The following is a 13,502-nucleotide window of genomic DNA, read 5'->3' on the forward strand; positions in this document are numbered from 1 at the left end:
AAACACACGGATACAAAATCATTTTTAATGACTGTAAAATGAAAGTAGACTAATATACACGGCACAGCTTTATAGAAATTTACCAATCCAACAACAGTCTGTTTTTTTTTCTGTTCATGTTATGTTTAACTGATCTGAATCAATAGCACTCTGAAGTTTCCTGTTCAGTTATAGGTTTTAGTGCAGGGTTGGTTTACTCCTTCTTTTTTCATCGTGATGACTTAAACTGCTGGAGGCAGGATACGCTTTGAGATAAGAGGCCTGTGAAGTTTCCTAGCAATGCCTTTTTCTTCAGTTTCATTTTCTGTTCAACCACTGAAACAGCCTCCTCTCCCCTGTGTCTCTGAGTTGCACAGTTTCATTTTGCCTTTAAATAAGACATTTCTCGTGACAGCTATGTCACACGTGAGTCACCGAAAATAACTATTGTTGAAGTTTATTTTTTTTAATCGTCAATTAACTTTCCAAGGATTCGGTGCTGTTCAGATGCTTTTGAAATTTTTTGAAAAAGATGGAAGCATTTAGCTAGCTTCCATCATAATACTTATGTCTTCATATTTAATATCGCTTTCCATCTTCTGCAACATTTTTAATGTAAAATCAACAGTCTGAAACTCTAGACTGAGTTTTAAAACAAGATTTTTCATAAAGCTAAACTTGATCCAAACTTGTTTTAGATGTACTTAAGCCTGAACCTTGGATATCAGACATCTATTGAAATTGATGACAGCAAAATAGCAGCATATCATTATGATATTACCAATAAATTCAGTTTTTTTGTCACCATCTGTAATCTGAAGTCTGCATTTTAAAGTTTTATAATCACTTTTTTTTTGTTTTGTCTGTGCCAAACCAGACTTTACAACCAGTCCATTCATTCTTACTACATGTCGGAGGAAGGTGAAGACAGCCCGTTCATCTGCTCAGCTCCCCGAGAGAACGGGATGCTGCGCTGCCGTGACGTGCCGCCCTTCACCCAGGGAGGAGAGGATTGCTCACTTCCTGCTCCCCACCAAAGTTCTGCTCTGATTGGTTCACCACCTGGAGTGGGCGGGTCAAGCAATAGCAACTGTGTTAACTGGAACCAGTATTACAACGTCTGCCGTCCCGGGGAACACAACCCCCACAAGGGAGCAGTTAACTTTGACAACATTGGCTATGCTTGGATAGCCATATTCCAGGTGAGATGAAGCACTAATTTAATGTTCATAAACATATTGCTACTCTGGATATCCTATTGGATTGTGGATGGAAAATGTATATTTTCTCTCTCACTACTTTTTCCTTCCTTGGAGGTCATAACAGGCTTTTCCTTATTGCAGTCTGTAAGCTTACACTTTCTGTACTGCCGCAATTCGTATTTCATCAGTTCTTGTGAATTTACCCGAGTCACAGTGATGGATGTGACTTTGCTTCTAATGTGCTTTGACTTGCAGCTTACTTTCTCAAAGAGTGTTATCTTCAAATTACTCCAAACACTAGTTCTCAACACTCCCTTGCCCAGACCTATTAATCCATCTCAAAACTTCCCTCTGTGTTTTCAGCTCATGAGGCTTAAGACGACATTTTGCCATTTGAACATTTTTTTCTATGTGGCATGCTTTAGTAAACACAATTTTTGAGTCTTAGGTGAGATTATTTTCTTTTGCTAAGCATATGATTGTGTCTACTTCTGAATGCATCAGTTTGCTTCCACTATTTATGTGGTTGCAATTCTTTATTTTTCTTTTTTTCAAAGCATTAAGGCATTTCATGTGAAATTTGGTGCAGGATCAGAAAAAAGACAAAGACAGAGGGGGCTGTATACTCCTATAGTATATATCAGTTAAATCAGTATTTAAGCTAATGGTAAATGAAAATGATAAGAAAGACAGGTCACAAATATTGCAGAAGGCAACTGTAAAAACGACTTTATATAGTCTAACTTAAACAGAACACACAATGCAGTAGTGAAAAAAAAAATGAAAAATGCAAAAAATGGTTTATATGAAATTATAAAACACAAATGAAGTGAACTAGTCATAAAGATGTAGCTTGAGAAAAAACAGGAAAACTTTTCTCCCTACTCATATTGTATCCCTGTGTAGGGATACAATATGAGTGGATACAAGGGATGGGTAAAAAACATTTGAAAAAAAAAGGTGAAACAGAAACTAGGCTACACAAGATAAAAATAACCTTTGTTATTGTAGACATTATTGAAACAATTGTTAGTTGTGCCTAACTGACTGGAGTGGTTTCTGAGTCATGTTGTGACTTCTCACTCCTCCCTTCTCATCATAATTATGCTTATACTTCACTGCGGTGGTAAAAGAAGCATGACAATAAATGTGTATTTCATCAACAGCCTGAAAACCTGTAGCCCCCTTCAGTCTCCTAGCAACTACGCTATGCAGAATGTGGAGCTGTTTGTGCTTCACCATAACGACAAGCCCCTTTAAGTTGCAGACTCTGTCATATTAGGGAATTACTGAGTTCTCTTTGTTTCACAGAATATCTATCCTAGTTCCTGGATGAGATCATCCATGTTTTGGCCGAAACTTTCCTTTGAGTGTTGAGTACATGCATATGTAAAGCTGCTGTTGTTGTTTTGCTCTGGTAATCATTGACGTACCTTACATTTTATTTGTTGGAAAAAATCTTATAGCTTTAACGCAAAAATTGATGTAAGAAGGAGTTTGATATTGTTTAATTTTATGTACTGATGATTATTTAGCTTGTTACATAAATTATTTCCGGCCAGTTTCATGTGCATGTGTGAATGGCCTGTTGTGTAGATCTGCTTTCATGGATATAATCTGCCTTGTATTAATGTCCTTGGTCTTGCTTTTCCACATCCAGTCACTTAAATTGTGATGTACAACTCATCTTTTGATCTTAACACCAAAGAGAATTATTGGACTTTGTGCTTGCAGTAAGTCATCCTGTCATGCCTTTTCTGTATGTCTAAGATACAGCGTATATTCTGAACTTGTCTGAGGTATTTCACGGTTTCCCCAACAGTCACTTCAAAGACTAAAACACTGTCTGTGTCTTTATTCTCATGAGAATAAAGGACTCCTTTTTGGAACCCATCAACACTCGTAAAATATAACATGAAATGTTTCAAAACATCAAGATTCCCTGTAACCAAGTGAACAATGCGGGTAAACCTAGACTGAAAATCTGTAAAGAGCATATTTTAAAGTAAAAGGATAGTAGCATGAAAACTGATGAACTGATAACAATGTTTCAGTTCCTTGAATTATAGTTGGGAGTCACATTTATTAATAGCGCAAGAAAAAGATAGAACTGAGAGTCAAATTAAAGAAAACTATTGGAAAATGAAATTGATGAATGATGCAAACCTAGCCAAGGTAGATAAAGAAAATCTAGATGAGCAGGAGTGTTTTAGACATAAGCACTGTGTGGACTGACTGATGAATTGCTGTTGTTTTTTTAAGGATACTGTTGGTTGGGTTATTAAGCAGAGAAGCCATCAGAAGTTTTCCTGGATGGCATAAAAAATAAATTGTAACCATAACCATTGCTGTTTACAGGTCAAAATATTGTTGCTACAAATTTCTTCTCTCTGTCTTCTTGTTGTTATCAGGTCATCACACTGGAAGGATGGGTGGACATCATGTATTATGTCATGGATGCCCACTCCTTCTACAATTTTATATATTTTATACTGCTCATTATTGTAAGTACCACCTTTATTTTTTTTATCTCTGATGAATATCCAAATGTATTTATAGAACACAGAAATAGAACAGTAGATTGTTTAATAAGCTACATTCAGTTTCAGTTTGTCCCAGAAGCAGAATTTATATCCTTAATACTACCGTTATACACTTTGAAAGAGCAAATTGCTGTTAATAGTGATAACAATTAGAACCTTAATAACTAGATCAAAACCCAGAGATTTGGTTTAACTGATCGGAATCAATACAGACATTAGGCAATATTCTATGTAAGTAATAAAAATAATCTTTACACTTTATGTCTGAAGGTTTTGTATACCTTTCAGGGACTAGATTTTGAAGACAAAACAAGACATTGAATGACTATTAAACCCATTTTCAATCAGGAGCTGAACAGTTCTACAGGATTGCTGCTATATATGAAAATATGAACATGTTAATTCATTATAAATATTTATTACTATACACTGGGTTAGTATAATAAGGTTAAGTAGATTCTACCAGTCAAACAGTGAACTCTAAATTAACTTCAGCTCCTTTCAGATTAATGCAATTTAGGTTAACTCGCTTTATTTAATTTCAACTTTATTAAATTAGTTTAAATATAATTCAGCTCAGCTCAGTGTACTTCAACTATTGTTGGTTCAATTGAGTTAAATTCAATACAGAACAATTCAATTTAGTTTGGTTTAGTTCAGTTTAGCTCAACAATATTTTGCTTAATTTAATCAACTCAAACTACGTTCGGTTCACCTCAGCTACGAACTGAGTACAGTTTATTTAATTCATTCAGCTGAACTTGATTAAACTCAGTTTAGTTCAGCTGTACTCAACTTAATTTAGTTAATTTCAGTAAACACACCTAATTAAACAAAGTTGAATTAAATCAAACTAAAAGCAGTTAGTCAGTTAACTGACTTTTTATTTTATTTCTTTAGTGAATTTCAATTCATATTAATTGCCTTCAGTTTAGACATCCCAAATTTAAAACTTAAAATTTAAAAAAATAAATAAATCCCACTTTAATTTAAGCGAATGTCACTCAACAAATGATTTATTTCCAAACACTGAAACCTTCCACCACATTCACTTATATTTGTTTAGGGTCACTAACTTGCACTTCCAGTTGTTGAGGTTATTCAGAAAGAACACTCTGGTTGTACTTCTTAACAACTCTTGTGGCCGTGAAAACCAAATAAAATACAACAGAATGTCTTCAGCTGCAGCATTTTACGACTCTTGAAAGTATTGATTTTGGCATAATAGCTTCTTTTTATGAATTGCGTTTTTTTCTATACCTGAAGTTGTAGAGTAATGTCCCTGGAGAAAGTGACACCTTTGTGTTGGAGCTATCAGTTCATTCCTGTGATCTTTCTGGTGTTTCCAGGTTATTACTTACAGACTAAAGAAGCTCTGGTCTATTCTGAACTGAAATTGTATTATCCTTACATCCTATAAAGTCACAGAGGGAAAAAAAGTGAGGGGTTTGATTTATCTTTTAAAAGGCAAGGCACCTTCTGGAGACAGCTCCACTTTTAACTTGCAGTAGGTAGTAAAAGGCAGCTAGTTGGTTTCATGCCAAGAAAGCCACTGCAGATGCAGTGTTTGCTTTGGAAGTGGTTATGACAAAATGCAAAGTAGATCAGAAGAAAGAAGCAACTGTTCTTTTAGGACTAGTATTATGAGAATGCACATGGCAGAGTACCAATAATTTGGCAATATGTACAGCAACTAGTTTGGTGTGCAGCTGAAGAAAGGAAAGTGGAATCAAACTTCTCTGATGGTCTGTCTGTGCTGATCTTGCTAATTTTTCACGTACAGAAAGACTAAAAAGACAAGTTTATAAAAGCCAACAGAAGCTGTGTTATGCTGTGGGTTGGGTACAAATTAAAACAGCAAAATTATAATGAAATATATTTGCATCCTTATGTGACAGCGCAGCAGCTGGTGAAAATGCATTTTGAAGAAGGGTCAAAAACGCGAGAGTTCACTTATAGTGCCTTGCAAAGTATTTACACATCCTGAATGTTTTCATATTTTGCAACAGAACAACCACAAACCTTAGTGTATTCTATTGGAATTTTAGGTGGTCAACAAAACCAGAACAGTTCCTAATTGTGTAGTTAAAGAAAATGTATTATGGTTTTCAATTACAAACAAGGAAGCATCTGTAAAGTATGGCATGAACTCGTATTCACTCCGTGTTAGTCTCTTCCAGATTTATTGAATTAATTTTGCTTGGAAACTCTGAACCCTTTTCCATCCACTTCATAACAAATCTCTAACAAATAGTGTATCAATACTTTTGCAAGGCATGTTGGAAGACAGGTGGAAGAGACAAGAATGAATAAGTCTCAACAAATTGAGAGATTATGGAAATATTAGCATGAATATACTTCTCTGTGACAACCAAATTAGAGTACGGCTAAGAAGGTGATTGATATTGCAAGAAAGAACATTTGATAATTTGTAGAGAAAGATGCAGATGGCAGATAAAAAAGGAAGATCAACGCTCCAAAAGGGGAAAAGTACAAAAAGAAGATGCACACTTTTGTAGAAAGTGGATTTTAAATCTGCTTTGGAGAACCTGGAATAACCTTTTGAAAGGGAGCAGGTTAGCCTCCTAAGCTTCCCTCCCAGCATAACTGCCTCTATTAAAACTTGATGGCTTCTCGCTATGTGTATTTGCTGTGATCATTGTCTTTTGAGAATTTTTCAAACCTTAAAGCCTAGACCTTATTTTATACTGAGCAGTCTTCCAGCTTACTCTTTGATATATAAAGTGTTTATTATGCTCTGCAAATAAATATGTAGTGTAGAGGAGAAAAGGGCTAGGGACAAAAGACCTCTGCAAGAAGAACTTACAGCAAGGCAATTAAGAAGAGCTACATAATGGGAGAAAAATCAATGCCAAACAAAAAATAAGAAAATGAGAAACTTAAGTGGCTTGACTTTGGGTTCTGTTTCTGTTGAGTTACACCCTTTTTTTTGCCAAGAATGATTTTGGCCTTAAAACTCTCCTAAGAATGGAGCTTTTGTCCAGTATTGTTCTTCATGTTGAGTTATGAACACTGACCATATCTCAGTCAAATGATCTGCAGTGCTTAAATATTCTGGTTTGTTTTGCCACCATTTGTATGAGCTGTTGATGCTTTCAGTTGGTCAGCTTACCTATGAACGTTTGCTATTGTTCCTTTTTATCTTGATTTGTGAAAAAAAAGCTCTCACTGTGATGTGATGGAAGTTGAAAGTCATTAAATATCTTTGTAACCCTCTCCACCTCCTTACTTGGGAGTTAATTTGTTTCACGTCTGTACTTTTTGGGATATTTTAGCCTACTTAAATTTTGCCATTTTAACATTAAGTTGAGATCTGGTAGCAATCATACCTGGATTTGGCTTGTGAACTCTCCAAAAATTGTGGTTAATCACAGATAATTTATCATTTAGCAAGGTGAGGGGAGGGGAAACTACTTTTCCAATGTGAGTAGTTTCTTAAATGAAATCGTCATGTTTCGTGATCCTTTCAAAAATGCTTTTTTGAAATGCTTTCTGCATTTACTTAGGTTGTTTTTGTCTGATTTTGAAAGTTATTGAATGATCTGTTGCACGCAAGTGTGATCAAAAATCAAAATCAGATGGTGCCTGTAAGGGTGGAAAATGTGTATGTGCAGTTTTAACTTTGAATTTAATTTCAATTTACTAGCAAAAGTGATTTTCACTATGTTGCTTTTCAACAGCTAATCAAAATCACAACAATTTCTTAGATGAGATATTAATCTTAAAAGTCTTTGATTGACTTTTATATTCTAGCTACTTTCAGGTTGTGTTTATCAATCAATCAATCAATTTCTATGTGTGGTTTATGTTGTTTCTGAGTTGAAAATGACAACACACCGAAGCTTGCATTGTCCCACATCTCCTTTTAACTTTCTCCAACCAGGTGGGCTCTTTCTTCATGATCAATTTGTGCCTCGTGGTCATCGCCACCCAGTTTTCTGAGACAAAGCAAAGAGAAAACGCCCTGATGAGGGAGCAGCGTGCTCGCTACATGTCGAATGACTCAACTCTGGCCAGTTACAGTGAGCCAGGCTCGTGCTATGAGGAGATGCTACGATATATTAGTCATCTATACAGGAAGTTCAGGCGCAGGCTGCAGAGAATGTACTATGGATGGCACAGGTATGGTGTAGGCTGCGTTCTGCTGTGACTTATTCTTTCTGTTTCTAAATGAAATTTATTTTGAGTCATGATGTAGAAATTTTCCCACCAACATCATTTCAGTTTGTTCAAATAACTGGTTGGATTTACAAAGCCAGAGAACTACCTTGATGCTACTGTACATTCTCATAGAAACAGGGAGCTAACAACTTTTTAGCTAGGTTCCATGATCCAACCTCCAGTTCTAGCAAAACTTTATCTATCTTCAGGCTTGATTAAGAGTTGTCGCCAAAAACACATGCAAGCTCAGGCCAAAGTTTTGTACTGCTTTTAGTTTTACTGAAATATATTGTAAATAAATCCAAACTTTTTACTCCTTTCATTCATCAACTGGTGGAAGTTTATTTCTCCACGATCAGTAATATATATATATATTTTCTCTTCTGATCAGCAAACGACGCAAAAAGGTGAACCCTAATGGCAGTGGGATTGGCAGCAACAGTGGTGGAAATGGACATGGCCAAGGTTCCAGCAGGGGATCGGGACCTGGCACTGCACTGTGGCTGAGGCCAATTCATAACCTCCTGCAGCACCATCAGCACCAACACTGTCACCTCAGCAACGGTGGGCAGCACACAGTGAACGCTACAATTGCTGAGCACATGGACCAGGAAGGCCACGCTGAAGGAGTGGAAGTGCTGGAGATGAAGACCCTTTCTGTTCCGAGGGGAAGTACAAACGGAAGCGGCGGCGAGAATCCTGCCGTCGTCTCTCAGGGAATGGGAGCACTGCTCGGGCGACTGAATGGGGGCATGAATTATCCCACCATTCTGCCATCTTTTGTGTGCAGCTACAGCAGTAAAACACCACCTCCCCACTCGAAGCATGTATGTCCGGAGCAACACCCAATGAACCACCCGGCGTCTGAGCACACCGAGCCGTTGAACAAGCTTTACCAGCTCATGGGGCAGCACAGTAAGAAAAGAAAAACACACAATGCAGACATACTGTATAGGCAAAACTGAAAAAATGCATTGATAAAAGGGTGGAATTAACTTTAAATACTTTCTTCTTTAAATACATTCTTCATTTTTCCCATCTCACAGCTTGCTTTCACCTGAGATTTTTGTCATGTCATAGCCCCAAATTTCAAATTCAAATATAATACTTTGACTTTTGTGGTAATGATGTGACAAATTTAAGTGTTTTGAGGGCTCTATCATCTCAATCACACTTAATGTATATCTCTCCTCTTTGAGTCTGAACAGAGGCAGACCATGTGCTTTATGCATGTGGCTTGCGTGGGCCATTTAGAGCTGCGACAGGAAATCCATGTCTTTAGTGTTACAGTGATCAGTTGAGAGAGGTGGATAAACGGCTTGGATTCAGTGGGTCCACACAGTGTACTGAAAGTATCAGAGACTTGGGAAATTAGGCAGTGCAAAGTGGCATGAATACAAGCAGGTATGCAAAGGTATCTACAAAACAAAAAAAAACAACGGAGGATGAAAGAGAAGAGGTTCAAAGGAGAAGCATAAAGTATTAAAGATGAGGTATCCAGGGAGAGAGACCATGAGAACAGGGCATAGAGAGAAAAATAATTTAGATTAGTAAAAAAACAGAAGCTCTCAGGAGACAGCATGAAGAAGAGAGCGAAAACGATGGAGAACAACCACTGTGTGTTACATAAGAACATTTTAGAAAAAGGCAGAGGAGCGATGATAGACTTGTCTGTTCATGTCCTGATGGGGTGAGACTGCCAGTGACGACCCGCTCATTCTCACATTGCTGACTGCTGACACTCTAAACGTGATTAAGTGTGCATAGATTAGTGCCTGGTGGAAGAGAGCTGTTATTTTGTGGCGTGTGATACTTTCAAGTAAGATATTAGTGATGAAGGGAAAGGGCAGAAAAACCAGGGGCTGAAATACATCAGCGGCTCCAGTGTTTTTTGCACGTTTCCCCAACATCCTTTTGAAAGAAAGGGATCATGGGAAAGTCATTTAAGATTAAGTAGTTGCTGTTTCTTGAGGCTGGCTTGAAAGAGGAGCCACCTTTAAAGCATGCATCCTCTTTTTTTTGTGTTTTTGCCATCTGAACTATATCAGCAAAACATATATCAGTAGAAATGTTGGGAGTCTTTGAGGATTTCCAATCTGACTAGCTTGTCCAATAGTTGCTTGCTTCTAAGCTCTGCAGGATGGGATCCATGAAATCTAAGTTCATGCACCCATTTGTAGTCATTGAGGAGTCTGTCCATTGTGCTTTAAGAGTAAGCAGTGACATCATGGAAACCTTAAAACTCTAAATATATGTTGTAAAACCAGCAGCAGTCAATCCAGATATCATATCCACAAGATACTAGCAAACGTTTGCATCCGTCTCCAGTGCAGCTTTTTGTGCTCTATGTAGCCTCAACAGGAGGCTGTACCATTTCTCCACTTGCTACAAAATGATGGGTTGGTCACCTAGAGTGTTAATTTCAGACACCTGTTTGGTAACACTTTTTGCCTCATCAAGTTTTTTTTTTATGTATTCTCCTTCACCATATCCACTTTCCAAGTTAGCGGGATCAACTCATTAAATCTGCCGATGCAGCACTTTGACTACTCACTCAAGAAATGTACAAACTGCAAATTTTGCTGACGGAACTACTTTTATTCTCTATTGTAAAATAGTTTCAACACATAGACTGTATTAGTAGCAACAATGAGAAGGCACTCTTTCGGGATCCCTTGCATGTTTTCAGCCCCCTACCCCCAGCCCCACCACACACACACACACACACACACACGCACACACACCCCCACCTGGGTCTTTTTCCAGTTTATAAATTCTTTACTTTCGCTAAACCATCTCCAACCTGAACCCTTTTCAGAAGCACTTACTCTGGCTGTGAAATGTAAAAATAACCAAACAAGGCAACAATCTAGGATTGTAGGAAACATAATTTCAGGTAGCATGTACAGTTTTTCAAGATTTTGATTCCAACTAGAGTAATACATCAATTGTCAGCAGCTAATACTTTGACTATTAACAGACTTTAAAATATGGTACAGATTCTTATTATACTATCTATCCCAGGCAACATTCTGAAAAAAAATTACCTGCTGTTTAAGCTGCTTTTAAAGAGCTAATGTTTCCAGCCACTAAGTTCTGCTTCTGTTCGTTTTCAGCTGTGCTTTGCATTTTCTCCACACTGATTTTAAGTCAGAGAACAGAAGGTGAGTGCAGATACCCAGACTGATGATGAAGGATGAACTTGCAGTGCTTACCATGACAGCTAGAGTCTGTTGGCTCTGTGGGGGAAAAAATTACCTTTTAGCTTTATGTTCAGAAGTTCACGTATTACATTGCAAGGTCTAACAATGGCTTTTTTTGTATTGTTCTAACACAAATGTCACACCTAAGGAATAAAAATATCAATAGACTTAAAATAGCAACAACACTGACCTTAAATTGAACCTCAAATCCAAACCAAATATACATATTCTTCATATCAGGCTTATGGTGCTGCTCTCTGCACTAGCACAGTTTTGGAAATTGTGGTCTCGGCCTTATGGGCCTCTGTTAACTGTAATTGAATCCACTCTCCCTTTATTCCCCAATTTCCTGAAAATATGTCTGAAAAACTGAAGTTGTCAAGACCTCTCGCAACACTCTGTCGCTGGAGAGTAAAGCAACAGAAGGCTTGTCATTTGAAATTTCTTAACCCTCCGGCGGCCTTAAAAGACGGGGTCATTTAGACCCCACTGTTCTTTACTCTGTGGTCTGGCAGGGTCTCACTGACTCTGTGTACGCTTTTATACGCCAAGACAGCAGGAGGGTCATAAAATACAGGAGGGGTGAGGAAAAAAAAAAGTTTAAATTAGGGTGCTTACTTAGGCAGACTGCACCCAATAATCAAAAGACAACATTTACAACACTCCCTTTTGATTTTGCAAGGCATCATGAAACTTGAGACACTTTAAGTTGGAAGAAAGATTCAATTTCTGACAAAAAACCCCCCTTTAATTTCAGCAGTACAGATGGCACCCAACTTTTGACAAAGATTTCACTAGACATGTTTTCTGGAATAGTCTACATCAGGATCTGGGAGGGTTTTTGTCCTTAAAATGGAACAGTGAGGTTTCAGGTTTTACTAGAATGTCAAACCACAGATGGCTTCTTGGAGATATTGCAGCGGACATTTTTATTAGGTGATGGTATTCCTCTATGTGGTCATAACTGGGTTTTTTTAACAGGACAACAATGCAGTTCACAATGACTGTCAGACATATGGTTCGTTCTAAGAATTTCTTTTGGTGTGTTTTGGAGTATGTTTTTAAATTTTTTATCAGCTAATGAACAGCCTGGATCTGGCTGGCCTTGGATAATAAAGGACAAAAAAGTCAGCATATTTTAATATGCTAACTTTAAGTACCAAATAGACTGTTTAACCTTCAAAATGTAAATTAGATTTCTTAAACAGCTATTGCCAGCAGTACTCATATGCAAAATAAATAAATAAATAAAAAGACCACAGGATGAAAACAGCCAGAAACATTCCTTCGGCAGAGTTCTGACCATTCCTATCACTTTCTGTCTAAAGGTTGCCAAAGGCTGTTGATCCAACTGGCAGGCGTCGTGCCCAGCCCTCTGCTTTTGGAGCTACTTAGCTGCCCTCTGTGTGCCCGCAGCCTTGAGACCCTGGAACTGGAACTAGGAGACCTGGAGGGGGGCAAAGGAGAGGCTGATGGAATCCGTGACTTTCAGCAGGTCAGGATAGGTGCCGATACTGTAAGGAACGTAGTAAACTCAGATAACATGTTGGTTAGTTTGTAGCATATAAGCTTGTGTATTTCTGATCAGCGTTTCATTCATTTTTAAAACATTGGTAATTGCTGAATATACAGTACAGTACATGTTGGTGTGATGAAGCGTCTTCTTCCAGGGGGGCGATCTACGAGGATTCAGAAGTCTGTTCCGACGGCGGGGGGTTGTTGCGTGCAGAAACGGAGCTGTCCAGGCCTGGATAAACTTCAGGGAAAAATTGAGAAGAATAGTGGAAAGTAAATACTTCAACCGGGGGATTATGATCGCCATCCTCGTCAATACCCTCAGCATGGGAATAGAGTACCATGAACAAGTAAGATTCACAATGTGCTTCTGAGCAAGTAGAAATTAACAGTAAGATACAAAAAGAAAAGAGGAACAATTAAAATAAAAAAATAAAAGAACACGAACACATTAGAAAGTTTTTAAATGTTTCTTTTCATAATATGTTTTAGATGAGACTTAAAATCAAAACAAAATTAGTTTAGCACCCATTCTTCACTACACCTTTCCTCTTTCTCATACATAAAAACACCTTGACATGAGTTAGGTGTCAGGTTCCTAACATGTGTTCTTTTCTTTTTTTAAAAAAATTCTTTCTGGATAACTGCTGGATTGTGAGGTTCCTCGGATGTGATTCACACCGTATTTTTTTTTTCTCCTCTTCGTTGTCCTCGCTTCAGTCTCCTTCAATTTTCTCTCATGGCAAAATGTGTGCACTTTTGTCTTTGTGATGTAAACACGGGGAAAGACTGAGAGAGCCTTTGCCTTTTAGGGCAATACTACATCCATGTAAACACACTGAAGTGTTATTTATGAGCTCCTTCTCACTGTAGCACCC

At 37.7% G+C, this 13,502-nt stretch overlaps 1 protein-coding gene across 3 annotated transcripts in view; it reads left to right on the forward strand.

Moving 5' to 3' along the window:
- LOC102217191 (voltage-dependent T-type calcium channel subunit alpha-1H-like) overlaps positions 1 to 13,502 on the forward strand; it is a 128,361-nt gene that overhangs the window by 72,729 nt on the left and 42,130 nt on the right. For all 3 annotated transcript variants that reach the window (XM_023348711.1, XM_014472550.2, XM_023348710.1), the window contains exons 7-12: positions 857 to 1,181; positions 3,593 to 3,685; positions 7,629 to 7,867; positions 8,298 to 8,821; positions 12,438 to 12,604; positions 12,780 to 12,974. In XM_023348711.1, the coding sequence (XP_023204479.1) occupies positions 857 to 1,181; positions 3,593 to 3,685; positions 7,629 to 7,867; positions 8,298 to 8,821; positions 12,438 to 12,604; positions 12,780 to 12,974 (1,543 nt within the window). The remainder of the gene's footprint in view (positions 1 to 856; positions 1,182 to 3,592; positions 3,686 to 7,628; positions 7,868 to 8,297; positions 8,822 to 12,437; positions 12,605 to 12,779; positions 12,975 to 13,502) is intronic.

The sequence above is a fragment of the Xiphophorus maculatus genome, chromosome 16, assembly GCF_002775205.1.
Source record: "Xiphophorus maculatus strain JP 163 A chromosome 16, X_maculatus-5.0-male, whole genome shotgun sequence".
Taxonomy (NCBI): domain Eukaryota; kingdom Metazoa; phylum Chordata; class Actinopteri; order Cyprinodontiformes; family Poeciliidae; genus Xiphophorus; species Xiphophorus maculatus.